Source organism: Megascapheus bottae, chromosome 22, assembly GCF_031878675.1.
Source record: "Megascapheus bottae isolate mThoBot1 chromosome 22, mThoBot2.hap1, whole genome shotgun sequence".
In the NCBI taxonomy this organism is placed as follows: domain Eukaryota; kingdom Metazoa; phylum Chordata; class Mammalia; order Rodentia; family Geomyidae; genus Megascapheus; species Megascapheus bottae.
The window spans coordinates 6,431,901-6,458,489 of NC_143530.1; the positions used below are offsets into that span (position 1 = coordinate 6,431,901).

The 26,589-nt window shown below is 53.8% G+C and overlaps 2 protein-coding genes across 6 annotated transcripts; both read right to left on the reverse strand.

Moving 5' to 3' along the window:
• Positions 1-1,220: 1,220 nt before the first annotated feature.
• Slc29a1 (solute carrier family 29 member 1 (Augustine blood group)) lies at positions 1,221-10,695 on the reverse strand. Of its 5 annotated transcripts, XM_090355567.1 has the most exons (15): positions 10,630-10,695; positions 9,089-9,170; positions 8,574-8,677; positions 7,228-7,310; positions 5,183-5,264; positions 4,887-5,065; positions 4,632-4,771; positions 4,365-4,499; positions 4,185-4,282; positions 4,009-4,087; positions 3,633-3,751; positions 3,376-3,484; positions 3,000-3,085; positions 1,886-2,085; positions 1,221-1,561 (listed from the first exon to the last, which is right to left on the reverse strand). In XM_090355567.1, the coding sequence occupies exons 4-15, from the start codon at positions 7,254-7,256 to the stop codon at positions 1,450-1,452; spliced, it is 1,368 nt and encodes a 455-aa protein (XP_090211693.1). In that variant the 5' UTR covers positions 7,257-7,310; positions 8,574-8,677; positions 9,089-9,170; positions 10,630-10,695; the 3' UTR covers positions 1,221-1,449. The 5 variants fall into 5 exon arrangements, with proteins under 5 accessions (XP_090211693.1, XP_090211689.1, XP_090211692.1 ...); XM_090355563.1 differs by lacking the exon at positions 10,630-10,695 and having other exon boundaries at positions 8,574-8,747; positions 9,089-9,111; XM_090355566.1 differs by lacking the exons at positions 8,574-8,677; positions 10,630-10,695 and having other exon boundaries at positions 1,886-1,971; positions 9,089-9,172.
• A 5,599-nt stretch (positions 10,696-16,294) lies between these two features.
• Positions 16,295-17,338, reverse strand: Mymx (myomixer, myoblast fusion factor). Its single transcript, XM_090355301.1, has 2 exons — positions 17,278-17,338; positions 16,295-16,563 (listed from the first exon to the last, which is right to left on the reverse strand). The coding sequence occupies exons 1-2, from the start codon at positions 17,297-17,299 to the stop codon at positions 16,295-16,297; spliced, it is 291 nt and encodes a 96-aa protein (XP_090211427.1). The 5' UTR covers positions 17,300-17,338.
• Between the last annotated feature and the right edge of the window lie 9,251 nt (positions 17,339-26,589).

Here is a 26,589-nt window from a genome sequence, read left to right on the forward strand (position 1 = left end):
TGGTAGCCATGAGCTGAAGAGCACAGGGACAGCGCCCAGGCCAAGTTCAAGCCCCATGACCCACAAAACAAAACAACAAAAAAATCTGCCAACTGGACTTACTGAGATCTAACACCTCCAACACAAGAGTTTCCTGTGAGCGTAGAAATCTCCATAGAGCAAGGCGGCCGCAGGCAGCTGGTCAGGACAGTACTACCTGTCCTTCTGGGAAGAACCTGAGATCTGCACCCAGAGACTGTTTCTGGGGAAGCACTGTGCCAGAGCCCTGGCACCACCTCCAGTCAAGTAGTACCCGTATGCCGGGGGGGGGATGGGGAGAGGAGAGGGCAGACAAAGGGCAAATTGAAGAGATCCCCTTAGTTCCATACCAAACCACCCCTTCCCAGGCCAGAGTATGGGCAGAGAAAAGGGAGGTCCAGGTTCAAGGAGAACACACAGGCCACTAGTTCAGGAAGCCTGGCAGGCTGGGCTTTGTGTCAGGGATGGGTGCCAGGTAAGGGAGAACCCCTCAGGCCTTCGCCTTCTCCTGCCCAGGGGCCTGGGAGTCCAGCCAGCAGCCGGAGGAGGAGGAGCTGGCCAGTTCTGGGGTCATTCCAGAGACTGAGGACAGAGTGGAGGCAGGGCGGGTGCCAATGCAGACAGGACAGGATCATCCCCATCCCGGGTCCTCTGCACAAAGGAATGGGCAGCAAAGAAAAACTTGGCCTTTCTTGGTCTGATCCACAATCCAGGAGTCCTGGCTCCAGGCCTGTCCATCCCGCCAGCTCCAGCAGAGGGCGCTGGAGCCCTCTGAAGCCAAGGGCCTGTGCCCTCCCCTCAGCCCTGGGGGAGGCCTAGCTGGGGTGCGCTCCCTGCCCGCCCACTACCCAGAATCGCTAACCTCCTCCCATCCCTTCCAAGGCATAAGCTATGGCAAGAGAACACAGGGAGCCATGGAGAAAAAAAAATAAGTAGTTTTATTTACTCAGCCTTAGAAGGCACCTGGTTTATGTTGAATATAAAAAAGGCAGTAAAATGGCAAGTGTACAAGGCGCATGCCAGTGGGGAGAAGGCACCGGAAGCAGGGGAGGGGACGGGGAGGAAGCACAGATGGTACACTAGCCAGCCTGCTCCCTTGATATGGGCAGAAACAGGCAGAGCTAACTGAGCACACCTCTCTCAATCTCCTTCTCAATCTCTCTCTCTCTCTCTCTCTCTCTCTCTCTCTCTCTCTCTCTCTCTCTCTCTCTTGCCATTAGGCAGAGACTGTGCGTGTCCCCTCCCAGCGCTGCCCCTCAGGCCACCAATGTGCTCCCTCCCCAGGGCCTGGACATCCGGCCAGCTCAGGCCTGGCCTTCAGAAAGCAGAAGTCAGCTAGAAGAGCACACCTCCAGAACAGCCCCGCTCATCTCTGGCAGGAGAAGGAAGTGGGCACGCCGGTGGGCAGTGCAGTCCTTCTGTGCCCCACGGTCACACAATTGCCCGAAACAGGAAGGAGACGATAGCCCCCAGGGCCAGGCCCAGACAGAGAAAGAAGGACATGATGGTTCCTGCTGTCCCTGCCTCCGACGGCTTTACTTTCCTAAGGGAGGGAGGGTAGGGGTGGGGTGGGGTGGCCTGGCCTCCGGGGTAAGCAACCCACCTCTGTCCCCAGCCCTAAATCGCTGTCCTTGCTAGAATCTGGAATCTGTCCTGGAGTGGCCTCAATCCTGCCTGGCCACCTCCTACTGCTCTGCCCACACGAGCTTGGGGACCCCCCTCTCCTGCCCATGCTACGTTAGCTCAGATGATGGGTTCCTCCAGCCAGGTCTCCCTCAGCCCCGGGGCTAGGCTCCCTCCACCGAATGGCCCCGCACTAGTTACCAACTCTGCGGATGTCACCAGGTTCCCTCCAGGCCCCACTCACTTGGGCCCAAAGCACATGCAGAGGCTGGCCAGGTAGCCGTTGGAGAAGGCGAAGGCGGCCATGAAGAAGATGAACCAGGCGTCGTGCTGAAAGACCACGGGGAGGTAGCGTCGGGGTTGCACGTTGCACAGCAGCAGCAGGGGCAGGAACACCAGACGGGCCACCACGAGGCTTGGCAGCCAGCAGCTGTCCTTTCCAGGCTGTGGGGACCCAGCCACCACTCAGTCCTCCTGGCCCCACAGCTCCACTTAGGACCCCTGAGGGCTATGGGGGCTCGAGAGCAGGGACACCAGCCAGGAGGAACCCAGTAGAGCCTTCTGGAGTGCTGGAATGTTCTATATCTCATCCTGGGTAGGTATCCTGTATCTTCATTTGTGGGTTGAAGGTTTGCATGCCTGGTTCTATGTCAATTATACCTGGACTTTAAAGAAAGTATCTAAACTGGGTGCTAGTGACTCAGGTCTGCAATCCCAGCTATGCAGGAGGCTAAGACCTGAGGATGGTGGGATTTTTTTTTTTTTTTTTTGGCCAGTCCTGGGTCTTGAACTCAGGGCCTGGACTCTGTCCTGACCTCTCTATGCTCAAGAGCTAGAACTCTACCACTTGAGCCACAGTACTACTTCCAACTTTTTCTGTTTACGTGGTACTGAGGAATGGAACCCAGGGCTTCATGCATGTTAGGCAAGCACTCTACCACTAAACCACATTCCCAGCCTGAGGATAGTGGTTTGAAGGCAGCCCAGGCAGGAAAAAGAAAGAAAGGAAGAAAGAAGGAAGGAAGGAAGGAAGGAAGGAAGGAAGGAAGGAAGGAAGGAAGGAAGGAAAGAGACAAAGCCTGAGATTCTTATCTCAGATTAACCAGCAAAAAAAGCTGCATGTGTGACTAAATGTGTGGCTCAAGTGGTAGTGTTATCCTTGAGTAGAAAAACCTAAGCAGGAAGAGCTCAAGGCCCTGAGTTCAAGTCCCAGTACCAGCACAAAAACTAAACCAAACCAAAAATAAAAATAAAACAAACATGGCCCCCTTTACACGGTGCTGTTGGGGTTTCCTTTCTGGATCTTGTCTTATTCTTCCTCCCGTCCCACCTGGGCCTGTGGCCCTTCCTGCACATACCCACATGAAAACAGCTGTGAGACTCCGGCCCAGCCAGTCAAAAATATTGAAAGTCAAGAAACAGGACACAGGAATGAAGTACTTTCCTGGAAAAGGTGAGGGGAAAGATGGAGACATTACACCCCAACCCACTGGTCCTCTCCAACAATGGAAAAGACATTTCAGTGCAGGGAAAGGTGAGCAGGTGGGGGAGGAGCTGGGCAGAAGTCCCCGCTCCAGGCGCTGAACGTAGAAAAATTACTGAATGTTCTTGAGTATAAGATGTTTTTAAATTTACAAGGTGGTTTGGAAGTTTTCCTCCTTGAAATGAGTATGTACAGGTCTGCGAGCTGCCCAAGACCCTCTGCCCCCATCCTGGAAAGCAAGGCATCCTCACCCCAGTCACTGCTGCCTGCAATGCTGGATTTGACCTCAGAGGTCACAGCTGGGAACAGGCCAATGGTGATGGTGAAGATGAAGCAGACGGAAAAAGCCAGGACTGAGATCTGGAGAGAGGGGAAGGGATTCACCCAGCTCCCTGTGTGTTCATGGTGGCTGGGAACGATAGATCACGCACATACACACACACACCCCACCCTGAAGGGACCAGTTTTAGGTCAGAAAGGAAAATGGGGAGGGTAGACCCCATCTCACGTTCTTGAGGATGGCTTTGACAGAGTGGCTGGTGGATTGGGAGGTGGGGACCGGCACCCTAGATTCCTCTTTAATTGCTCTTGGCTCCTCTCCCGAGGGCTGACAGGCTGTGGAAGGATCTTCAGGGCACAGAGAGGACGGAGCGATAGATGGGCTTAACTGGAGGTGGGCACCCTTAACTTTGCGCAGTCTCTCCCCCAAATCGCCTGAGCCTCTGATCATATGGGCCCCAAATCTCCCTCAGGGCCTTAAGTCTACATGCCTGGGACATTCAGGACAGCCATGAGCGCCCAACCGTGAGTCCTGCTGTCCCCACCCCTGCCCTCCACCATTCCTGCCGCCCCCAGCCTCCCCAGCTTCCTCAGGCTACTGAGACCTTTACTGATGAGGTCCAACTTTGTCTCCTGCTCCCCGGGCCCCTCCAGCTTGAGCTGCTGGTAGTAGCGGTAGAACTCCTGTCAAGCAGGGAAACAGGGTGGTGAGAAGCCTGTCCCCCCTCCCCCAGCCCCGGGTTCGGGCCGCACCACCCCCCACGCTTTCCCCACGTCTCACCAGCTGAGGCAGGCCCAGGTAACAGATGATGGCCAAAATGACAACCACACAGGCTGTGATGAAGTACCCAAAGGCACTGTCTGACCCCTCCGATTTGCCTGGGAGGGCGGAGCTGTGATGAGAGGGGGCCCCTCCCTCCCCATCCTGCCCCGCAGCAGGGACCAGTGCCGTGGGACTCACTGGTAATGGCACAGATCATGGCCACCGAGGCGAAGAAGCCAGCTAGGCCCTGGCCGCTCATGATGGGAGTCGTGTAGCTGGTGGGTAGGAGACCAGCCAGACCAAACAGGCTGCCCTGAAGGATGGCGCCGAATGCTGGGGAGCAGAGCGGGCATCAAGGGGGAGCAGGGGCCACAGGCAAGCAGCTGCCCTTCTCTGCACTCCACTCCAGACCAAAGGCCAAGCCGCTCAGGCTTGAGGTCCAGGTGCCCTCCCCGCCCCACGTACAATTAATGAGCACTATCTTGACCATGGTGACGACGAAGAAGGGGAGAGGGTCCATCTGCACCTTGACGAGGACGGCAGTGACCAAGAACACCAGCAGGATGGCCACCAGGCTGCCCAGGATCCGCGCAGACTGGGAGATCCTGTGGGAGAGGGCGGGGGGAGGCTGAGGGGGAGGACTGGGGCGCAAGCCAGGCCGGGGAAAGCAGAGGGCGGGAAGCAGCAGGGCCAGGCTGGCAGAGGGCCCGCGGTCCTCACCTCTGGTGCAGGAAGGAGTTGAGGCAGGCAAACACCAGCAGTGGCAGCATGGCGCACAAGGTCATGACATTGTTGAAGATGGCACTGAGAAAACTCTTTGACGAAGCCTGGGCGTCCTTGCTGGGTGGAGCAGTGACCGAGGACACGTTGTTGGGCACATCCAGGCGGGCTGTGAAGTACTGTGGGGAAAGGGGGAGGGAGGGCTGGGTCTTCGGCCTTTTCGGGGGCCCAGAGCTCCGGGCCCTGCAGGTCCAGGGACCCACCCCCACCCAGGCTCAGTTCCTCCCCAGACTCACCTCAGTGGCTGTCATGAAAAAATTCCAGGGGAGCAGCGTCCCCAGGCCCAGCACGAAGAAGATGAGCCACACAGCTTTGTATCTGGGAGAAGTGGAAACAGGGACCACGTGACCACGTGACACAACGGCCTGTGCGCCTCAACCCCATCTCCCTGCTGTCCCAGGGCCAACGCACACGTGTGCGCCAGTGTGTGTGTGTGTCCTAGGTCTGGGAACGGGGTCCAACACGACTGGGTGGCATGGCTGGTCGCACCACTGTTGCCAGTCCTGGAACACTCAAGAACCCCGCCCGTAGGTGTGTGAGCCGCACAGCAGAGACAGCTGTGGAAGTTCTGAGAGGGTCTGGGAGAGCAAGCAAGCATCATCCACCCCACCCGGCAGGCTATGACCAGGCTGTCTGAGCAGGAGCTGTGTGGTTCCCTGAAGGGGAACTCCCAGACCATTCTAGACCTAGAGGGGTGGAGGGAGTGCCTGGGAGGGGAGGGAGCTCCAGACAGAACTGGCTTTGTAGGTCACATCACCAGGGGGTCTGAGCCACCGGAAGTCCTCTGGGCCTGAGTGTAAATAAGGGCCATCATCCTCTAAGGAGGCCTTGCATGCAACCTTAGCAACCCTCCGTGGTCAGCGGATGTGGACCACAGCCTCCCACAGGCAGCACCCACGTGCTGTGAGCACATAGGCCTGGCCAGGCCTTGGGAACCTGGACTACCATAGGCCTCACACAAGGAGGCCTTGGGTAAATAACCCAAGCCACTAGTCTAAGCTATTCCAGTCAGTCCTCAGTGTTCTCCAGGCTAGCTTTTTGTGGGGGAAGGGAAGAGTAGTACTAGTTCTAGGGCTGGCTGCCATAGCTGGCTTCTGTCCTTGGAGCTTCACACTGAAGGCCAGGGCTCTAGCACTTGAGCCACACCCTCACTTCTTTTGATAGTTAACTGGAGATAAGAGTCTCCTGAATTTTCCTGCCCTAGCTGGCTTTGAACCATGACATGATCCTCAGGTCTCCTCCTCTGCCACACACTAGGCCTGGTTCAGAGGCCCTGATGAAGGGCAAAACTCCAAGGCAAAGCCACACAGGACAGCGGGACACAAGAGGAGTCAGTACAGCACGGTGGGTGGAGTGGGAAGAAGGCTTTGGGGAAGGCCAAGGAGAAGGGGCTGGAGCCAGAGAAAGGCTCAGGTCTGGCTGTACATGAATTCCCCTCCCCTAGGAAGTGAATAATGAGCCTCGCCTCTACTTTATAAGTGGGGAGATGGTCCCAAAGAGAGGGGGCTAAGTGTTCAAAACCCAGAAGTGCCTGTCCATAGCTGCTGGCTGGACAAGGAGAGGTGAAGAGCCAGTACGGTGGCTTGAACTCAGGGCCTGGGCGCTGTCTCCTGGCTTTTTCACCCAGAGCTGGTACTCTACTACTTGGAGCTACATGTCACAGACTTTCTTGCTCGTGCTGGCTTCAAACTGTGATCCTCAACTTTCAGCCTCTTGACTAGTTAGCATTACAGGTGAGAGCCACTAGCCACTTTCTGAACCCTAGATCCATCGGAGAAACTGGAATCACTGGAGCTTCTTCTTCTAGTAATTCTTGTTCCTGACGCTGCAGGTCTAATAGGAGGGGGTTCAAATGGGCTCCAGAGGCAGGAGGGCAGAGAAAGGGCAGATCACAAAGCAGGGTGGACTGAGGTCATCTGAGGCAAAGGTCCCAGGGCAGCCCCCAGGGACAGGGCAGTTTTGCCAGATGTGCTCTGGAATGAGGGACTTGGCCAAGCATCTCTCACAGCTAGGAGTCACTGACTGAGGAGCAACAGCGGAAACACTGATGGGCTGGACAGGGACTGCAGCCCGATCGCCCACTCAGCCTACCCTCCCTGCAGCCAAGCACGCACGGTCTGTGCCCGGTGCAGACCTGACTCAGAGTTACCTGGGTGGAAGCCAGTTAAGGAAGCAACCTAAATTCCAAAGACCAATAAAATGGACCCCATGGAGCCCCACCATTCATTCTCTTGATTCTCAGCCCAGCTCTGCCACCCGCCCCTCACCCCACCCCTAGTACCTGTCCTGAGGCTGCTGACTGGTCGTCATGCTGCCGGGGTGCGCGGCTGTGCCTGGCTGGCGTCTCTCTCCCTCTGGCGCTTGCTGGGGGTCAGAGGCAATGTGAGGCCAGGACTTGGCTCTGCTTCAGACAGCACACAACAGCCACGAGTCCCACCTTTTAGGACCACTCAACTGGGTCCCACCCACCAGGGAGCCCCGCAGGCCTGTCCTGACCCCCACCCCCTTTGCCTGCGCAGGCTCCACCTGGCTCCCAGCCTGACCGCTGCTGCCACCGCTATTTTTATCCAGAAGCCAAGGCAGTTTATAAGCTGAGAAACAGGAGGGTGGAGAGCAGAGCAAGGAGGAGGAAACAGGACTGAGAGGCAGGAAGAGACAGCCAAGAAGCCAGGGAGGAGATGGATCAGAGACAGTGAGACCAAGCAAGGACAGATTGGAAGACAAAGGGTAGAAACTGGGGATGGGGGTTCCTACCGCGGGGTGGGGGGTGGCGCAAGACAGAAAGCAATCAGATCTGCCGACAGAGGCCTCCCAGGATCCTCTCTAGCTAGACTGTTCAGCCTTTCCTCGAGCTCCCAGATTCAAGGCCAGGCAGGGTAGGAGTGCCAGTCCCTTCTTAAGGAGACCTGGGCACCAGCCTTACCTATGTATTGCTTTCCAACCACTGCCTAGGGGCATTCTAGTTCCTAACCAGTTTCCCAGGAATGTATTCATAATGGGTACGAAGACACAGTCCTTTCTGTAGCCCAGCCCAGTCCTGCCTCAGACCCACTGTCCTGACCTCAAAGTCCTCCCATCCCCCCTCAGTTCCTCTCTGACCCACTGTCCTCTTCCCTTTCTTTTTTCTTTTGTTTTATTTTGTTTTGCCAGTTCTGGGCTTGAGCTAAGGGCCTGAGCGCACTGACCTTGGACTTTCTCAAGGCTAGAGCTCTACTTGAGTTTCAGCACCACTTCAGGCTCCCCCCCCCCATGTATGTGGTACTAGGAATCGAACCCAGGTCTTCATGCATGCTAGGCAAGCACTCTACCACTAGGCCAAACTCCCAGCCCCCATCTTCCCTTTTGTAGAGTGGCCTCCAAGGGAATGTTGGAAGGGGTGGGGGCTCAGGCCCAAACTGGAGGTTGTAAAGCTCCAGAGACCCCATCCAGGTTCCTCTCTGCACCCCTCTCATACAGCATGGGGGAGCACTCCCAGCTCCAACAGATCTAAGGACTGTGAGCTTTCTCACTGGAAAACAGGAAGGCCAGGCCAGCATTCACCCATCCATCCCCATGCTGCCCCGGCTCTGGGCCAGGGCCCCTGTCCAAAGAGGCCAGGCTTCCCCAGTACACTCTCCCTGAACTCACCGGATGTACAGACTCAACCGAAGGAGGGGAGTCAAGAGAGCCTGGTTGGTCCCTAGGAAGGGGGCCTAGCTCAGGCGCAGGCAGGAGGCCTGGTCCACGGGGTCCTACGTGGGGGTCCAGAGTGGAGAAAGGTAGCACAGGGCACATCAGAAGAGAAGACTCACAAGGTAAGCACTGAGAAGCAGAGGGAGATAAAGCCGCTTGGTAGCTAGAGATAAGACAGCCAGCTGTCTCAGCAGGAGGGCAAGGGGCGGAGCATGCGGGCTGCAAGGTGCAGCCTAGTGAAACCTCCAGTGAAACCACCGCTGCGGTGGCCTTCTGTGGGCTTCTCCATCCCGTCCCATAGCCCTCCCCCGGTAAACCCACGCAGATGGTCTTCCTCGTGAAACCACTGCTGCGGTGGCCTTCTGTGGGCTTCTCCATCCCGTCCCATAGCCCTCCCTCGGTAAACCCACGCAGATGGTCTTCCTCGCCCAGCACACACCAGGGCTGCAGACGGAAGGCTAACCACACACCTCTGGATGGAGCACCCCTTCCAATCAACAGGTCCTCGCTAAGTGAACGCTTCTGCAGGCCAGCCAGCTTCTGCTCTAGGCTCTAGGAGACAGAGTGGTTGAACAATAGCTATTGATATTTCCTAGAGGACCTGAGGAGCTTCCTGGGGAGTAGAAGAGACACCCAGAACGGAGTTTTCTACTAGATAGTACAAAGGGGACTTCCCCCAACCACACACCCACCCGCCTCCACACAGCCCATGTTCCAGTCCCTCTCCACAGGGCAAAGTTACACTAAAGGTGAGACTGGGGTGGAGAGAAGAGCTCCCTTTCCCAAGACTAGCACAGAGGGCAAGGTTTACCTCAGCCCTCTGTCTACCCCTGATCTCAGCGGTGGGCCACCTGGCCTGTGTTGGGCCTGGGCGCTGTCCCTGAGCCTTTTGGCTAGTGCTACCACTTGAGCCATAGCTACACTTCCAGCTTTTTGTGGTTAACTGGAGATCAGTCATCTAGACTTTCTTGCCCAAGATTCTCAGATCTCGGGCTCCTGAGTAACTAAGATAGCAGGTATGAGCCACGGGTTGCCCATTTTTCTTGTCTGTCTCTGACCAACCGCAAACCAGCACGTATCAGCTCAAAGCATCTGGTGACCAACCCTTCAGGCACAGAGATGGAGCCGCCACTGCACGCAGCCCCTCCCTGCACTCGGGCTCCCAACACTTCCCAAGCACCCCAACTTCTACACGCACCCTGGTGCAATACCCATCTCCACCCCCCAGAATCCCCCAGCCTCGCAGCACGCTCAGAGAGGTTGAGTCACTTGCTGAGTGTCACAGAGATATTCTGGATTCAAACTCAAGACGCAGCCTGTTCCAGGTTCTGTGTGGAGTGGCAGTGGGGGGAGCCTGGGAGACCCGCGGCTCCCAGTGAAGGGAGAACTAGAGCAGAGGTTGGGGGCCCCACCACATCCCCCCCCACACGCGGCCTGGCACGAGGACCTCCCACCCCATTCAGGACAGGACAGAGGGTCTGGGGGAGTCAAGAGTGGGCGGACTGCTGGGAAGAGGCCGGGGGGGGGGGGAACCGGCCTCGGCGCCTCTGCCAGGCTGGAGCGTGCGTTCGCGCCCTGACACCCGTTTATGTGTTGCCCGGGGAGGACACCGGGACGCGCCGGCGAGGCAGGCTGGGAAGGGAGGTGGAGGGCCGGGCGCCCCCCGACCCCTGGTCCCCAGACCCCGCCCGCGCCGGCGCCGCCCAGCCCTGCACGGACTGGGGACCCGGCCGAGCGGGATTAACCGTCCACGCGCCGGGCCCTTGCAGAGGGCAGCGTGGCCACGACCGTTTTCGGGCCCAGGAGCTACCAGGCCGCCCGACACGGGCTCGGCCCGCCTCTGCCCCGAGTGCGCCACGTCCCGCGGCACTCCGCCCCGCACGAGCCGCGCGGGGGTTCCACGGCGTCCAGGGCCGGGCCTCCCAGCCGGCGTGGCAGGCAAAGACCAACAGCCACCGCCGGTCCACCCGGCTGTCCGCCCTCTCCCGGCCTCAGCCCGGCCCCGGAGCACCTGCTGGAGGAGGTCGGCTCCCGCGCGGAGATCCACTGGCTCTTCCCCAGCGTCCCGCACCCGCCCCGGGCTATTCAAACCCGCCCTCCACCTGGCCCTCCCCTGGCCCCGCCCCGCCCGCGGCCCCGCCCACGCGGCCAGCCCCGCCCACGACCCCGAGCCGGGCCACCTCTCCCCTGACCCCGCCCCCACGACCAGCCACGCCCCACGAATCTTAGCTCGTCAACCTCGGCTTTGGCCCCCCCGCCCCCGCCGGCCCCGCCCCCCCCCCCCCCCCCCGGGCCCATCCCGGACCCGGCTGCTCGGCCCGCTCCTCTCCCCGCAGCTCCCGCCCCACAGGCCCCGCCCCTCGCAGGCCCCGCCCCTCAGGCTCCGCCTCCCCCACGCCGGCCCCGCCCCGCCGGGCCCATCCCGGACTCGGCTGCTCGGCCCGCTCCTCTCCCCGCAGCTCCCGCCCCACAGGCCCCGCCCATCAGGCCCCGCCCCTCGCCGGCCCCGCCCCTCCGGGCCCATCCCTCTTCCCCCTCTCCCCGCAGGCCCCGCCCCCGCAGGCCCCGCCCCCGACGCCCCCGGACCCGGCAGCTCGGGCCCGCCCCTCCCCAGCCCCCTCTCCGGGGTGGCGCGCTGGTGTCCTTTCCGAGGCTGGGCCCCGCCGTGGCGCACGTGGCCCTGGGTGGTTCCCCCCGCTCGTCCCCCGCCCGGCCCCGCCCGGCCCCCCGCCCGGCCCCGCCCGACGCCCACCGCCACCGCCACCTCCAGGGTTCGTTCGCCCTCCGGAGCCCGTCCGCCGCCATGTTTTATGAAGTATTAGCAGCGACGGGTAGAGGGGTTCCAGTGACACCCGTAAGGGGCGAGCTCATGGCTTCCCGAGCACCGTCGCCCCTGCCCGGGTTTCCCCCACTTTCCCCCCGCCCCCGCCCCCGGGGCCCCAGTCCTAAGGACGCTTCCTTCCTTCCAGACCCCGATCCTGCCCTCCGTCCTGCCTTCTGTCCCTCCGTCCTGCCCTCTGTCCCTCCGTCCTGCCCTCCGTCCTGCCCTCCGTCCTGCCTTCTGTCCCTCCGTCCTGCCCTCCGTCCCCTCCCCTCCCGCTGGGACTCCTCGGCCTCACCTGCTCCGGGACCTGCGCAGTGGGTTTTCCCACGCCTTCGCCTTGAAGTTGGGGGAGCGGTGGAGCAGAGGCACAGCCCTGAAGCCCTTTTTATTTTTATTTTACCTTGTGCCGGCACTGGCGCTTGAGCTCAAGTCCTCCCTCCTGATCTTACTTTTTTTTTTTTGCCCCTCCTGGGGCTTGAACTCAGGGCCTGAGCACTGTTCTTGGGCTTTCTCAAGGCTGGGGCTCTACCACTTGAGCCACAGCTCCATTTCCAGCTTTTTATTGTTTAACTGGAAATAGTAGTGTATTTTTCTGTCCAGGCTGGGTCTGAGCCTCCATCCTCCATCTCAACCTTTTGGGTAACTTGGATTACACATGTGGGCCACCAGTGCCCACCTGACCTGTAAGTTAAAGGGCTGGGAACACCAGCCAAAAAAAAAGCCTTACAACCTATGCATTACGATGTCTTAGATGGAGATGGTGGGCCTCTGAGATGGAAACCTTGCCTCACAGCCTCCCCAGAGGAGGAGAGGTAATAACCTAGAGGAGACAAGGATTACTTTGTTGGGCAGTAAATTGGAGAGGGGCCTTGATGAGAGGAAAATACATTGTAAGATGCCCCTCTCACCCTCAGTGACTCAAAGGGCCTATTCCCTGGAGAAATCATACACACTAATGAACAATTAGCCCTGCTAACATCCCAGGGACACAGTGACATTGCACTCTCTCCCAAGAGAGACAGGGCTGTGAGGAAGAGGGAGGGGATTCTTCTCTGCAGTGTGGGCTCTCCCACTCTGCAATTGGGGTGTCTTTGGTATTCTGCCTTCCTTCCGCAGGAGATGACAAACATCTTCCCACAAGCCCTAAGCAAACAGGGCAGGAACACAGGCTTGGGTGGTGTTTTTCTAGGCACTGCCCCATGGTTTGGAAGTGGCTTCATGTCTGTCCACAACCCCCAGATTCCCACCCTCATGTTTGTCCAGTCTCTCTTTCTTCCTCTCCTGGCCCTGGCCTCCACACTCCCTCGGCCTCCTGCTTCTCTCCCACTTTTCTTCCCCAGCTCTGACCCTGTGGGCGTGACTGGCATAGTGGTCATCAAGATGAGCCATCAGGGGAGGAAGCAGTTGGTCCCAGTTTTGTACAACAGGATCTATGAGTGGAAGTAAATGGGAGGGAAGGATGGGTCCTCTCTCCTCTCCTGTTGGGGCTTGGCCGTCTGTCTCAGTGAATGGCAACAGCAGAGGCCTATTATTGTTGGATTGCAGCCCATCTGGCTTGCTCCTGCCTTGAGCCCCAGCCAGCAGCCACACACTCACGGTGTCCTCCTCCAGACAGACAGCTTGCTGGTTTGCCAGAGCCCTCTGCTGGACTGCCACAGGAGCCCAAACTCAGGTTTGGATCTGGAGTTTTTCTAGCCAAGTTCTCTTCTCCCTCTGTTCAATCTCATGCTTCTCCGCCTCCCTGGAGTTCCCCAGGTCGCTGATCCAGAGGTGGAGCGGGAAGAGCTGGACCAACTGACCCCTAGTCCCTAACTGGTGCTCTATCTGGACCTGTGCTTGCCCCAGGCTTCCATACCCCACAACCCTGCCCAGGAAGGCTTGCTGTATCACACACGGCATCCTAGCTCTCCCTAGCCCTGGGTTTGGTCCCCTCAGCTGTCAGCAAGCCATCTGTGTTTGCTTGACGTTTGTTTGCTCTGTGGGGGGTGGGGGGCGAGTGTCTGTGTCCTGGTCTGTGGTGGGCTAGAACTAGGGAGGCGCCCTGCCATCTCAGGGCAGATGCCAGATGTAGGGACACACCCCAAAAATTCAGTAACCAGGGGAAACTTTAACATAATGTTGGTTTCTGTTGTGTTTTGTTTCTTTAATCTTGCTGAGAAGCAAATGCAGGGTCTTGCATGAGCCACAGGCAGCCCTAATGCAAAGTTCAAAACCATAGTGAATATAAAGAAACCGTGACAAGGGGCCACACGTTTGTCCTAGTGGTTGAGTGCTTGCCTAGCATGCATGAAGACCAGGGTTCGAGTCCTCATACCACATATATAGAAAAAAGCCAGAAGTGGTGCTGAGGCTCAAGTGGTAGAGCTCTAGCCTTGAGAAAATCCAACGATGGTGCTCAGTCCCTGAACTCAAGCCCAGGACTGGCAAAAAAGAAAAAAGAAAGAAAAGCAGCCATGACAAATACTACATGCACTGTCTTAGATAAGGGGTGTGAACGTTGCTCTAGGTCAGGGTTCAAGAAGACTTGCTCACCGGATCTGGGTTTGGTCTTCTAGCTTAACTGTTCAGACCTAGGCCCCAGCTCTCTGCTGGGCCAGGGCTCCCATCCTGGGACACTGTGAAGTCGCTGTGGCGGGGAGCCACCCAGGGTGGTCCAGCCTGTCCAGCAAGTCCACTCAGCGGCCAGGCCCTGCTCTCTCCTCCTCACTCTCCCTCCCTCCCTCCCTCTCTCCTCTCCCCACTCCTCCACTCCCTCCCATCCTCTTTCTTCCCCTCCCCCAACCCCTCCTCTCCCTCTCTTCCTCTCTGTCCAGCTCCTCCCTCCCCTCTCTCCCTCCCTCCCCTCACCTTGAAGGGGCCCCTCTCTAGATTTCCCCCTAAAATATAGAGACCCCTTTGAGACCCCTCTTCCATCCCCGTGCTCATTACATCAGCATCAAGCGGGGGCTGTAAATTCCCTGGTAACAGAGCTCAGACTACAGGAGCAGCCAGACCAGATCGAGCTACCAGAGCTCCTCCGCCACCCCACCCCACCCCCTTCGCCTGCCAGGGTAAGGAAAGCCCTGTCCCCTTTCCTTTTCATCAGAGCAGGGAGTGGATGCCCAGCGGGAGGATAGGGCGGCTGGGACAGCAAAGGTGTCAGTGGTCGCCTCAGCTGTCACTCAAGTATGTCGAGATTCCATTGGCCACCTGTGTATGGCCACGCCCAACCACATGGCTGGTGGCCTATAAAAGTGGCCTGTGTGAGCATGGTGGTCGCTGTCACAGCTTAGAGCTAGGCGTGGAATAAAACTAACTTCTGCTTGTGTCAGACTCCTTCCTTTGATCACGGACCCCAATATTGGGGGGGGCTGTACCCTAATAACCTCTGCCCTGCACCAACGGAGCCCAGGACCGAATTTCCGGCCCACGCGCCTGAAACACCCCACCCCTCCCACTCAGCCAGGCCTGGAGAGCGCCGCCGCCAGCCCAGGCCCCGCCCCAGCCCCTCGGCCCCGCCCCACCGCCAGCCCAGGCCCCGCCCCAGCCCCCAGGCCCTGCCCCGCCGCCAGCCCAGGCCCCGCCCCAGCCCCTCGGCCCCGCCCCACCGCCAGCCCAGGCCCCGCCCAGCCCCATCGGCCCCGCCCCCGTACCCTCGGCCACGCCCCGCCCCGCCCCGCCCCCGCCGGTCGCCCCGCCCGAGGGCCCAGCACCCGAGCTGGCGGGCTTGGTGGTCAGGACAGGGTTGGGGCACGATCTCTAAGCCCACTTCTCCCTGACTTAAGCTTTTGAGGGGTGCAGGGGGACCACGTGGAGTGAGTGTTCTTGCTCAGGGCTGGTAGCAAGGGAACAAGGAGCAGATTAGCGGGATACTGGGATGCAAATGTGCCCAACAACTCATTCCCCTCTCGGTCTCTCCGGGGTCACCACCCCTCCTCTCCTAGAGCAGGGTGGCCCACGGGGACAATGCGTTTCTGCACTGACCCCCTGGGTGGCCACAGAGTCCCTTAGTGAAGGACCCCACCTGCGGCTGAAATGGCTCCACACTTGCTCAGTACTCTTTTTTTTTTTTTTTTTTTGTCCCATGGACTTTTCTACTGGGTTGAACCTGCACCCGTCCTGAGCAGGTTTTCTGGTCTGAGACGCCAGCATTTGGTTCTTGGCATTTTTGAGACAAGGTCTGGCTAGGTGACTCAGGCTGGTTTCAGACCCAACATCCTCTGGCATCCTCTGGCCTTCACCTCCTCTTCGGAGCCCTGGGATTCCAGGCATGCCATCTTGTTTCTTGTGAAAGATAAAACACTAGAAAGGAGAGCTTGTGAGGACCAAGGAGAGTGGACAAGCCAGGAAGGCAAGCCTGACATGTGGCCTCTCCCACTGCCTGGCTAGGTTCAGTTCAGCTGTACACAGGGCGAGAGTATGAGCCGGGAGACTCAAAAGCATGCAAATTATGCGACAGAAATTTATTGAGCAATTAATGGATGGATCTGCCATCAGAGGGTACCAGGCAGGTCAGATTATTTTGAGGTAGGTCCTGTTTAAGGAAGACTGAAAATTGGAGTCAATTATCTCTTAACTAAATTGCCATTTATCCCAGAAGAAACTTTCTTCACTAGACTGGATGTCTCCTTTGGCCTAAAGAACAGGTCCCTCCCCCAGACCACGGTGAGTAGCAGAAGTCTTTGGGAGGAATTCAGAAGAGGGGGCAGTGATGGAAGGTCTTGGAGGCCTGGCCAGATGAGACCCCCGCTCACACCCCACCCCAGATCTGGCCTCTGCTCACTGAGCGAGCACCCTGCCATGAGTGCTGGTGTCCTAGTCCAGGGGGGAAAACAAGCATTTTGATGGAGTGTTGCTGCCAGGACTCCAGGCTTCACTTTTGGGGGCCTAGTCTCTCTCTCCTGTCCCGCTGATCCATTCTGGAAGCTTCCTCAGCCTCCGGCGGGTGTTGCTGGCTGAGGATGAAGAGCAGGCAGCCCAGTAGGGCCTCTCTCACGTTCTGGGAGCCTAGGCGGTGGGCCAAGCGACGCAGCAAGGGCAGGAGGTGCTGGCGGGCCACGCGGGCCAGAGGCAGCAGCAGGCGGGACAGCAGTGCCCGGAGCAGCACGGGAAGCAGTGGGGCAGGCATGCCTGGGTGGGCACCTGCAAAGGCAAGGGGGACAACAGGGGCTCCAGGCACTTCACCTGGCAAAGCCTGGGGGTGGGCAGGGGCTCCCCTCCCTTCCAAGTACATTTCTGTGCTCCCAGACTTCAGTTCATGAGCCACAGTTGATTTCTGTGAAGCTCTTTCTCCAGGCAAGGTCAGGAGTTCTCACCCTGAGACAAGGCTGGAAGGAGGAAAGAGGGGGGCCAGAACCCCCAGCTGGCCATTTCCTGCTTCCAGGGCTCCAACTCTGGACTCACCCCCACCTCCACCCTGCCACCTTCCTCTAATCACCCCCCTCCTTTTGCATATCCTCCACCCCTGCCAACCCCAAACCCTTCCCTCTCCATCCAGCAAGGCTCTTCCCCAGGCTGTTCTTTTTTTGTGCCAGTACTGGGACTTGAACTCAGAGCCTGGGTGCTGCCCCATAGCTTTCTCAGCTCAAGATTGTGTCTCTCCAGCACACCTCAACTTTCAGCTTCTGCTGGTTAATTAGAGATGAGTCTTGTGGACTTTCCAGCCTAGTGAGGAAAGTCCAACCATGATCCTCAGATCTCAGCCTCCTGAGTAGCTAGGCTTACAGGCCTGAGCCACCAGGCACCTGGATCTTCCTCAGGTAATTCTAATTTTTCTTTCGGAAGTTCTTGATCCACCCAAATCTGCCCTCCACACCCTCCCCATCCCCAACCCCGCCACTCAGTGGCTGCTCTCACCAGTCAGAACAGATCTCAGCATCCGCCTCTGGCTGAGTTGCCTTCAGAGGAGACCACATAGCTGAACCCAAGGCTGGGTAGCCCCACCCTCCTGCTCCACCCAGCTCAGCTTGCTTAGGGGGGAGGGGGGACAAAAGAGACAGCTGAGGTCCAACACCTGGTACATTGAGGGGGAGGGGACTTTCTTCTGCTCTAGAGGAGCAGGGGGAAGGAGGGTGGGCACTCTCTCGTGGTGTGACAGGCCCTCAGCGTGGGGAGTCATGTGCTCCCTCACTTACTGAGAGCAACTGCATGACAATCTGACCAGGACCGTTACCCAGGAACTTAGGCACTGCTGCTGGAAAGCACTGCCACTTCCTGTGGGTCAGCCCAGCATCCCTGACTCCATCTCAGCTGCTCTGAGCCATTCCCTCCTGCAGTCCATTTAGCAACTACCTTGCAACCCACGAGGACAGGATTGATGGACAAATGCCCAAATCACCTCCTCACAGGCAATAGTGATTCCTCAGTTAACAAGGCCTTGCCTGGCCAACCCTGAGATAATCAGCACCCACACAGCCTGTGACCACTGAAACTGTGATCCATACCTCTCACCTCCATTCAGTTAGGTGAGTGAGTGAGTGTGTGTGTGTGTGTGTGTGTGTGTGTACATGTGCCCATTCCTGCGGCCCAAACTCAAGACCTGGGCATTGTCCCTTAGCTCTTTCTTTCAAGGCTAGTGCTCTGCCACTTGAGCCACAGCGCCACCTCCAGCCTTTCAGCGGCTTATTAGAGAAAAGAGTCTCATGGACTTTCCTTCCTAGTCTGGCTTTGAACCATGATCCACACATCTCACCCTCCCAAGTAGCTAGGATTATAGGCATGAGCCACTGGTATCTGGCTAGTTAATTTCTTTATTTGCTAATACTGGAGTTTGAACTCAGGGCCTCAAACTTGATCTTTGCTTTAGTTTTTGAACTTTTTGTCCACTTGGACTTTAGATCATGAGTCTCCTGCAAAGGAGGTTTGTACCACTATGCCTGGGTTTATTTGTCGATATGGGGTCTTGTTAACTTTTTTTTTTTCCCCCTCAACTAACTTCAAACCTCAATCTTCCTGATCTCTACCTCTAGACCAGGTGAGATTACAGTTATACCTGGCTTTTTTTTTTTTTTTTTTTTTTTGCTAGTCCTAGGCTTGAGCTTAGGAGCTGTTTAATTTGTCTGGTGGAGTCTCCATGCCTCCCAGTTCCAGAAGGCTTCCTCCACATGTGCTGTTGGGCCGATTTCTCAAGAGTTTCTATGAAGCCATCAGCCTTGGCTCCCTGCCTCCCGGAGAGTGACTCTGAGACAGAGAGGTGTGAGAAATTAGCAAGGCTGTTTACAGAGTCATGGTAACATATTGGAGGGAACTAGAGTCCAGGATCTAGCCCAATGCACAGGTAGCTAAAACCTCAAGGATCTAACAGTGAGTACATTATAGTTTTCTACTGAAGGATAATTTTCCCTCACCTGCATCCTCATTTTTATAAAAGATAATTACAGCAAAACTAATTTGTTTGCAATCAGTCTAGTCTTGTTAAACTGGCTAGACTGAGTATGTAAGCGCTGCACTAATGCTGATTGTACGTTGTCAGTGACTGCAGGGCTGTTTCGGGTGTGTGTGTACATGTGTGCTGATACTTGTACTTGAAGCTGGGCCTTTTGCTCTCTTTCATGCTGGTGTTCTAACCACTGAGAAACGCCTCCACTTTCAACTTTTTACTAGTTAATTGGAAATGAGAGTCTCTTGGATTTGTCTGCCTAGGACTGGTTTCAAACAAGGATCCTCAAACGTCAGCCTCCTGATTAGCCAGGATTATAGGTGTGAGACATTGGCACCTGGCTTTCTTTGTCTTTGGTGTTTGGGGCACTGAGGATCAAACCCAGGGCCTTGTGCATGCTAAGCAAGTAACACCAGCTCCAGCTGAGTGTGTGTGTGTGCCAATGCCACTCCTGGGGCTAGCACTCTACCATGTGAGCCACAGCTCCACTTCTGGCCTTTTTGGTGGCTAATTGGAGTTAAGTCTCATGGACTTTCCTTCTTGGACTGGCTTTGAACCATGACCCTCAGATCCCAGTCTCCAGAGAAGCAAGAATTATAGGTCTGAGTCAGCAGCATTTGGTTAGTTGTTTTTGGTTAGTTATGGGGCTTGAACTCAGGGCCTGGGCGCTGTCTCTGAGCTCCTTTGCTCAGGTGTAGTGCTCTACCACTTTGAGCTACAGTGCCACTTCTGGTTTGTGAGCGGTTAATTGGAGATAAAGAGTTTCATGGGGACTTTTCTGCCCTGGCTGGCTTCAAACCACAATCCTCAGATCTCAGCCTTACTAAGTAGCTAGGATTACAGGCATGAGCCACTGGTGCCCAACTTAGTTGGTAGTTTTTTGCTTTGTTTTGTTTTGTTTGCTAGTCTTGGGGCTTGAACATAGGGCCTGGGAACTGTTCTAGGGCTTTCTCAAGGCTAACCCTCTACCATTTTAACCACAGCACCACTTCTGGCTTTTTCTGTATATGTGGTACCAGGGAATCAAACCCAGGGCTTTATGCATGGTAGGCAAACACTCTACCATAAGGCTACATTCCCAGCCTTAGTTGGTACTTCCAATTAAGAAAAATAAATTCATTTTTTGCTTTTTTAGTACTACTGGAGTTTGAACTCAGGGTTTCTGGTTTAGCTAAACAGGTGTTCCTCTACTCAAACCCCACCTTCAGCCTTCTCCTACTAGATTTTAAAAATCCCGTGTATGTGTGTGCGTGTGTGTGTGTGTGTGTGTGTGTGTGTGCAAAACTAACTCATAGAGTTCTTGGCTAGCATGCATGAGATGCTGGGTTTGATCCCCTACACAAAGGGGAGTGGGGAGGCTTATTTATTAGTTGACATCTCTGTTTTTACAAGGACTTAAGACAAATTGTTTTGAGATATTCCAGAAGCCCATCTGGAAAATCTCAATTAGATTGAGGTTTTATGTGCTGTTGTTGGTGGGTTTTTTATTTTTTAAAGACAGTTTAGAATTTGATTTTTGAAAATGGTCCAGAGATTTAGAACACTTGAAGAAATCAGTGACAGATCTTGCTGAAACAATAACAAACAGAGGCCAGGATGAAAGACAAGTCCAGAAGTTACATGATTGTTGAAAACCTTTTCTTCTTCTAAATGTGATGTATTTTGTGGGGTTGTGGACTGAATCCAGAACCTGGCCTGTGTTAAACCATTTGTCCTGAGCTACCTCCTGCCCTAAGTTTTCTTAAGTAATAAAAACATAATGAAGTCAACATGAAGCACAGGAAATTATTTTGATAAAACCCAGAAGTTCCTTCTAGGTAGACACATAAAAACAAACAGAAGTGTTCCAAATAGAAAGTAATACTGAGGAGGTAGAAACATTGGACCATCTAATGGAGCCAGAAACACGGTATTTATGTACCCAGCAATCATACTGCACCCCCGAAAATACATACAATGAAAATAATAAGGAAAAAAGTCAAAGGCCAGCTACTAATGGTTCAGGCTGAGGTCCAGAGGATCACAGTTTGGACAGAAACTCACTAGATTCCATCTTCAAAATAACCAGCTCATTCCTATAATCCTAGCTACTTGGGAAGCTGGGATCTGAGGATCAAGATTCAAAGCTAATCTGGGCAGGAAAACCCACGAGATGCTTTTTCCTTCTATGTTTTATGTGCAGCATTGTTATCCTTATTATTTCTCATAGGTTTTTTTTGTCATTGTTATTTTTTTTTTGCCAGTTCTGGGCTTGAGCTCAGGGCCTGAGCACTGTCCTTGGACTTTCTCAAGGCTAGAGCTCTACCACTTGAGCCTCAGCACCACTTCCGGCTTTTTTCTATGTATGTGGTACCGAGGAATCGAACCCGGGCCAAACTCCCGGCCCCTTGTCATTGTTATTTTTTATGCTAGTCCTGGTGCTTAAACATAGGGCCTGGGCTCTGTTCCTGAGCATTTTTTGTTGGTGGTGGTTTGTTTTTTTTTTAACTTAAGGGTAGCGCTCTACCACTTGAGCCACAGCGACTCTTTGGCTTTTTACTGTTTATGTAGTACTGAGGAATGGAACCCAAGGCTTCATGCATGCTCGCAAGCATTCTACCACTAAGCCACCTTCCCAGACCTTTCTGATAGTTTTGATTACATGTATTAGAGTGTGGAGGCAGTCTTCTAGTTCTTAGGCTTGAACTCAAGACCTGGGCACTGTCCTTTAGATTTTTCACTCTACCCCTTGAACTGTTCTACTTCTGAGTTTCTGATGGTAATTAGAAAAAAGAATCTCATGGACTTTCCTCTCCAGACTGTCTTTGAGCCAGAATCTTCAGATCTCAGCCTCCTGAGTTTATTTCATTTATTTCTATCTAAATTACTGATCTTAAATAATTATGTTTGGATTTCTCAGGAAAGTCTCCTGGAACAGCAGACCAAGCTAGCCATGTTGAAGGCATTGCCTTGTTAATTATTTTCCTGATCTATAGATATGAGGTATCATGAGGAGAAAAATGAGTTCCTTACATGGAATTTTGTGTTACTTTACTGTTGAGGAGATGGAGGAAGAACTGGCATGCAGCTCACACATTTGTTCTTTGAACTCTGAGTTGGACTCATTGCTGTGATTACAAACATCTAGTTGAGAGAATGAACTTGGACTCTTCCCTCTGACACCAGCCAAAGACCCTGGTCACCCATGGTTTGCTGCCCTGCCATCCTCAAAACCCCATTTTCACCAAGACGTCCCTGATGCCAAAATCTGCGTCTTTCACCTGAGGTGGAAGAAGGCAAAAGTGGAGGAATTCCCACTATGTGGCCATGTGGACTCAGATGCACCGCAGTCTTGCCAAGCCCTGGTAACAAATGCACGGTAAAAAGTTGTGGCAAGGGCTGGGAATGTGGCTTCATGGGAGGGTGCCTGCCTAGCATGCATAAAGCCCTGGTTTTGATTCCTCAGTACCACATAGACAGAAAAGAAGTGCTGTGGCTCAAGTGCTACAGTACTAGCCTTGAGCATAGAGAGACTCAGGGACAGAGCCCAGACCCTGAGTTCAAGCCCCAGGACTGGCAAAAAAAAAAGAAAAGAAATGAAAAGTTGTCATAGCCATTAGAAAGAATAAAGCAATGTCATTTGCAGGGAAATGGATAGGACTAGAACAAATCATGTTAACTGATTAGCTCAGGGAGAGAAATGGTGCGTGCTCTCTCTGATATGTGAAAGATGAATGTAAAAAGCACTGGGATATGACAAAGTACACAGGATTCAATATACGTATAGTGAGCTCAGAAGAGGCTCCCTTTTTATTTTTTATTGTTGGGATAATGTATGGATGGGGTTACAGTTACATTTGTCAGGTAGGAGGTTATTACTTCTTGCACACTGACATCCCCACTTCCCCCACGAGGAGAGGAAACTCTTAGGAAAGAAACACAAGGTGCAATGCCTAGGTGCCTCCTCGTATGTATTTTATTTTGGTGCAGGGGACTTGAACTCGGCCTGGGCATTGTCCTTGGGCATTTTTTCCCTCAAGGTTAGAGCTCTACCACTTGAGCCACAGCACCATTTCCAGCTTTTTTCTACGTATGTTGTACCGAAGAATCGAACACTGGTCTTTGTGCATGCTAGGTGAGCACTTTACCACTTGGCCAAACTCCCGGCTTCCGCCTCCTCATATTTATATAAAGTAATATACATACTAAAACCAACACCAAGATAGGGAAACAAAAGACTTGTTTTATTTTTAATATATTTAATGATTGTTTTCCTCCTTTTTTTATTTTGTCCTCTCTCTCTCTCTCTCTCTCTTTCCCCTCTCTCCCCCTTCCTTCCCTCATTTATTTTTTTATCTTATTTTTTTATTGTAGGGATAATGTATAGAAGGGTTACAGCTACATTCACCATCTTTCTTTCTTTTTCTTTCTTTCTTCCTTCCCAGCCTGGGGCTTGAACTCAGAGCCTGGGCACTGTCCTTGGGTTTTCGCAAGGCTAGTGCTCTACTACTTGAACCACCGCACCACTTCTGGCTTTTTTTGTCCTACTAAGGAATCAAATTCAGGGCTTTGTGAATGCTGGGCAAGCACTAGACCACTAAGCTACCCTCCTATGATTCTGTTTTCTTTACCTTATGGATGGTGTATTCACACATATATGTACTCACATGTATATCTTTGGATGTGGGGAGGGCACAGAATTCAGCAGTGGAGCTCACTGGACACAGATGAGAATGAACTATACAACTGATGGGAGAGACTGGGAGAGAAGGAGGGGACAGAAGACACTGTATGGAAGGAGAGGTAGTCATTGCCTGACTCATGTCATTGTAGTCCCTCTGAACATCACCTCTGCAATAACAAAAGTAAATTAAGAAGAAAAACCATGGCAAAGGTGGCTCTCCTATTCCAGTGTGGCACCATTCTTTCCGCGTCACTCACATTCACACGGTCCTGTGCTGGCTGATAAGCTCTGGTCTGTGGTAACTGGGAAGGATCAGGGCGCCGTGGCCAGCTCATCCACAGAATCAGGAACACAAGATCAAGTTCAGGTGTGGTTTTTGGTTTGTTTTGTTGTGCATGTATGTCCAAGAGCTTGAGTTCTGGGCCTAGGCCCTGTCCCTTAGTTTTTTCCATCAAAGCTGATACTTTACCAGTTGAGCTATACTTTCACTTGTGGCTTTTTGCTGACAAAGAGTCCCATGGACTTTTCTGCCCGGGCTGGCTTTAGATCCTCAGATCTCAGCCTCCTCGGGTGCTAGGATTAGAGGCATGAGCCACTTGAGTCTGATTTGAGTTTAGTTTTTAAAAATCATCAATAGAGCCAGGCAGTGGCTCACGCCTGTAATCCTAGCTACTCAGAAGGCTGAGATCTGAGGCCAGCCTAGGCACAAAAGGACCTGACTCTTTATCTCCAATTAACCTCTAGAAAACAGGAAGTGGGGCTTGGCTATAGGGTAGGGCAGTAGGCTTGAGCAGAAGGAGCTCAGGGACAGCGCCCAGGCTCAGTTCAAGCCCCATGACCCACAAAAAAAAAAAAAAAAAAAAAAAAAAAGGCCAAAGAGAGATAATTTAGAGTAGTTTATTCTTGTCTCCTGTAGTTATATTTTGGGGTTATGTCCTGAACCCCCACTATACTTACTGGTGCTCCCAGCTACACAACTCTTATCCTTGTATCTATGAGGCTTTTTTCCTCAGTCATTGCCTAAATCTCATCCAACCACTCTAGTCAAATGCACAGTGTCTGCCACCTGCTATTCCATCCCTACTCTTTGTCTGACTGGGTAGACAGGTCCTTCCTTCCCCTTGTTCACTTATCTGCCTCCCACACTAGAATATAAATGTCCTGAGAGTAGGGACTGGCCCATTTCATCTCCTGATAGGGCTCCAGTGCACGGCCACTTGTCGTGGCTTGAGCACAGTGGTTCCTGCCTTGAATCCTAGCTATCCAGGAGGCTGAGATCTGACCATAGAGGTTGGAAGCCATCTGGGACAGGAAAATCCTTGATATCATCTCCAATTACCAGCAAATAAAACACCTTCTCCCCCCCCCAAAAAAAAAGGGGGGACTGAGACCTGGCTTGAGTGACAAACACCAGTTGTGATTGGAGGAGAAAAGCTCAGGGCTTGTTTGTGGGACCTTTGGACTCAAGTCCGGCCATCTATTTGACCCATTACTGCCGCTGATAAACCAGGGCTCTGAGGCTGGAGAGGCAGGGAAAGCAAATAGGTTATTGTCAATACTTACAATGAAAAACTTGGGCAGGGGTGAAGTCTTAGTTTGTTCTCTCTCCCTTTACCCACTCTGGTTCACCTTCCTAGCCTCATCTGGAATAGTCCCACCCCTCCTTGGCCCGCCCCATTTCTCCAAGGCAGAGAATCAAGAGTTGTGCTAAGACTTTCCTGGAAAGATAACCATCTTTGCTGGCTACAGAGCTGCCAGGGCAGTTTCTTCCAGTCCCTTGCACAGCCTTGTCCAATGGTCTGCCCAGATTTCCTGATCTCTCATTTCCCTGTTCTGCTGAGGGCAGATAGGAAAATTTGAGGAAATCAGTGGAACCTCCAAGTTTTCTCAAGGTCGGTTTAAAAAAGTGTTTGAAGGGCCGGGAGTTTGGCCTAGTGGTAGAGTGCTTGCCTAGCATGCACGAAGGCCTGGGTTCAATTTCTCGGTACCACATACATAGAAAAAAGCCGGAAGTGGTGCTGAGGCTCAAGTGGTAGAGCTCTAGCCTTGAAAAAGTCCAAGAACAGTGCTCAGGCCCTGAGCTCAAGTCCAGGACTGGCAAAAAAAAAAAAAAAGTGTTTGAGTCAGGCCAGTGTTGTAACCAAGCCTACAGACTACTCAGGACTTAAGTGGTAGAGCACTAGATTTATGTAGAAAAGGTCAGAGATAGTGTCCAGGCCCTGAGTTCAAGGCCCAGTTCTGGAGAGAGGTGGGGGAGGGGAGAGAGAAAGAAACAGAGACAGAGACAGAGACAGAAACAGAGACAGAGAGAGATAGAAACAGAGACAGAGACAGAGAGATAGAACTAGTAGATATTTAGAGAAAGGCACAGTATTCACTCAGACGTGAATGGAAAAAGGCATGGAGTATACTACCCTAATGGGAAAGTAGAACAGAACACTTAGTTCAAAACCTGATCCTGTTTTGATCCTTTTTATTGTTACATTATTTTGACAATGTCATTTGGGCACAGAGATATTGAGTCTGGTTTGTTTGTTAATTTGAGTCTGTTCTCCTTGATCATTCCTTGTTAATTTGAGTCTGTTCTCCTTGATCATTCCTTCAAACAATTGTTAATTTGAGTCTGTTCTCCTTGATCATTCCTTCAAACAAAAGCTGGGCTGGATGCTGCTGGCTTACACGAATCACTCTAGCTACTCAGGAGCCTGGGATCTGAGGGTTGCAGTTCCAAGCAACTGGGCAGAGATTCTTATTTCCAATTAACCAGCAAAAAACCCAAACAAAAACAAAAACAAAAACGGGAAATGGAGTCGTGAGTCAAATAGTAGAGCATTAGCCATTAGCCCAGTGAAAATATTCAGTTTGAGGCCTTGAGTTCAAGCTCTTGTGTGTACAGGGCATACACACACACGTGCACAGAGGACTTTGCAAAAGCTATTTCTGAGACAAGTTCTTTCCTATTTCTATTTGTCAAGCATTTCTGTGATCAAAGGAGTTCTTTTTTTGGTTGTGGGGCTTGAACTCTTGGTCTGGGCATTGCCCCTGAGTAATTCAAAATGCTCTTACCACTTTGAGCCACAGTGCCACTTCTGGTTTTCTGGTGGTTAATTGGAGATAATAGTCTCAA

What these genes read in the sequence shown, in the direction of transcription:
- Slc29a1 (XM_090355563.1), bottom strand. Translation starts at nt 8,720, where the DNA reads ATGTGCCCTGTGCTACCTTTCTCCACTCTGGACCCCCACGTAGGACCC. An exon ending in TTTTCATGACAGCCACTGAG is followed by an intron (nt 5,066 to 5,182) that starts GTGAGTCTGGGG and finishes CTTTCCCCACAG; the next exon opens with TACTTCACAGCCCGCCTGGA. An exon ending in CAAGATAGTGCTCATTAATT is followed by an intron (nt 4,500 to 4,631) that starts GTACGTGGGGCG and finishes TCTGCTCCCCAG; the next exon opens with CATTCGGCGCCATCCTTCAG.
- Mymx (XM_090355301.1), bottom strand. Translation starts at nt 17,299, where the DNA reads ATGCTGAGATCTGTTCTGACTG. An exon ending in GCTGAGATCTGTTCTGACTG is followed by an intron (nt 16,564 to 17,277) that starts GTGAGAGCAGCC and finishes TTGCCTTTGCAG; the next exon opens with GTGCCCACCCAGGCATGCCT.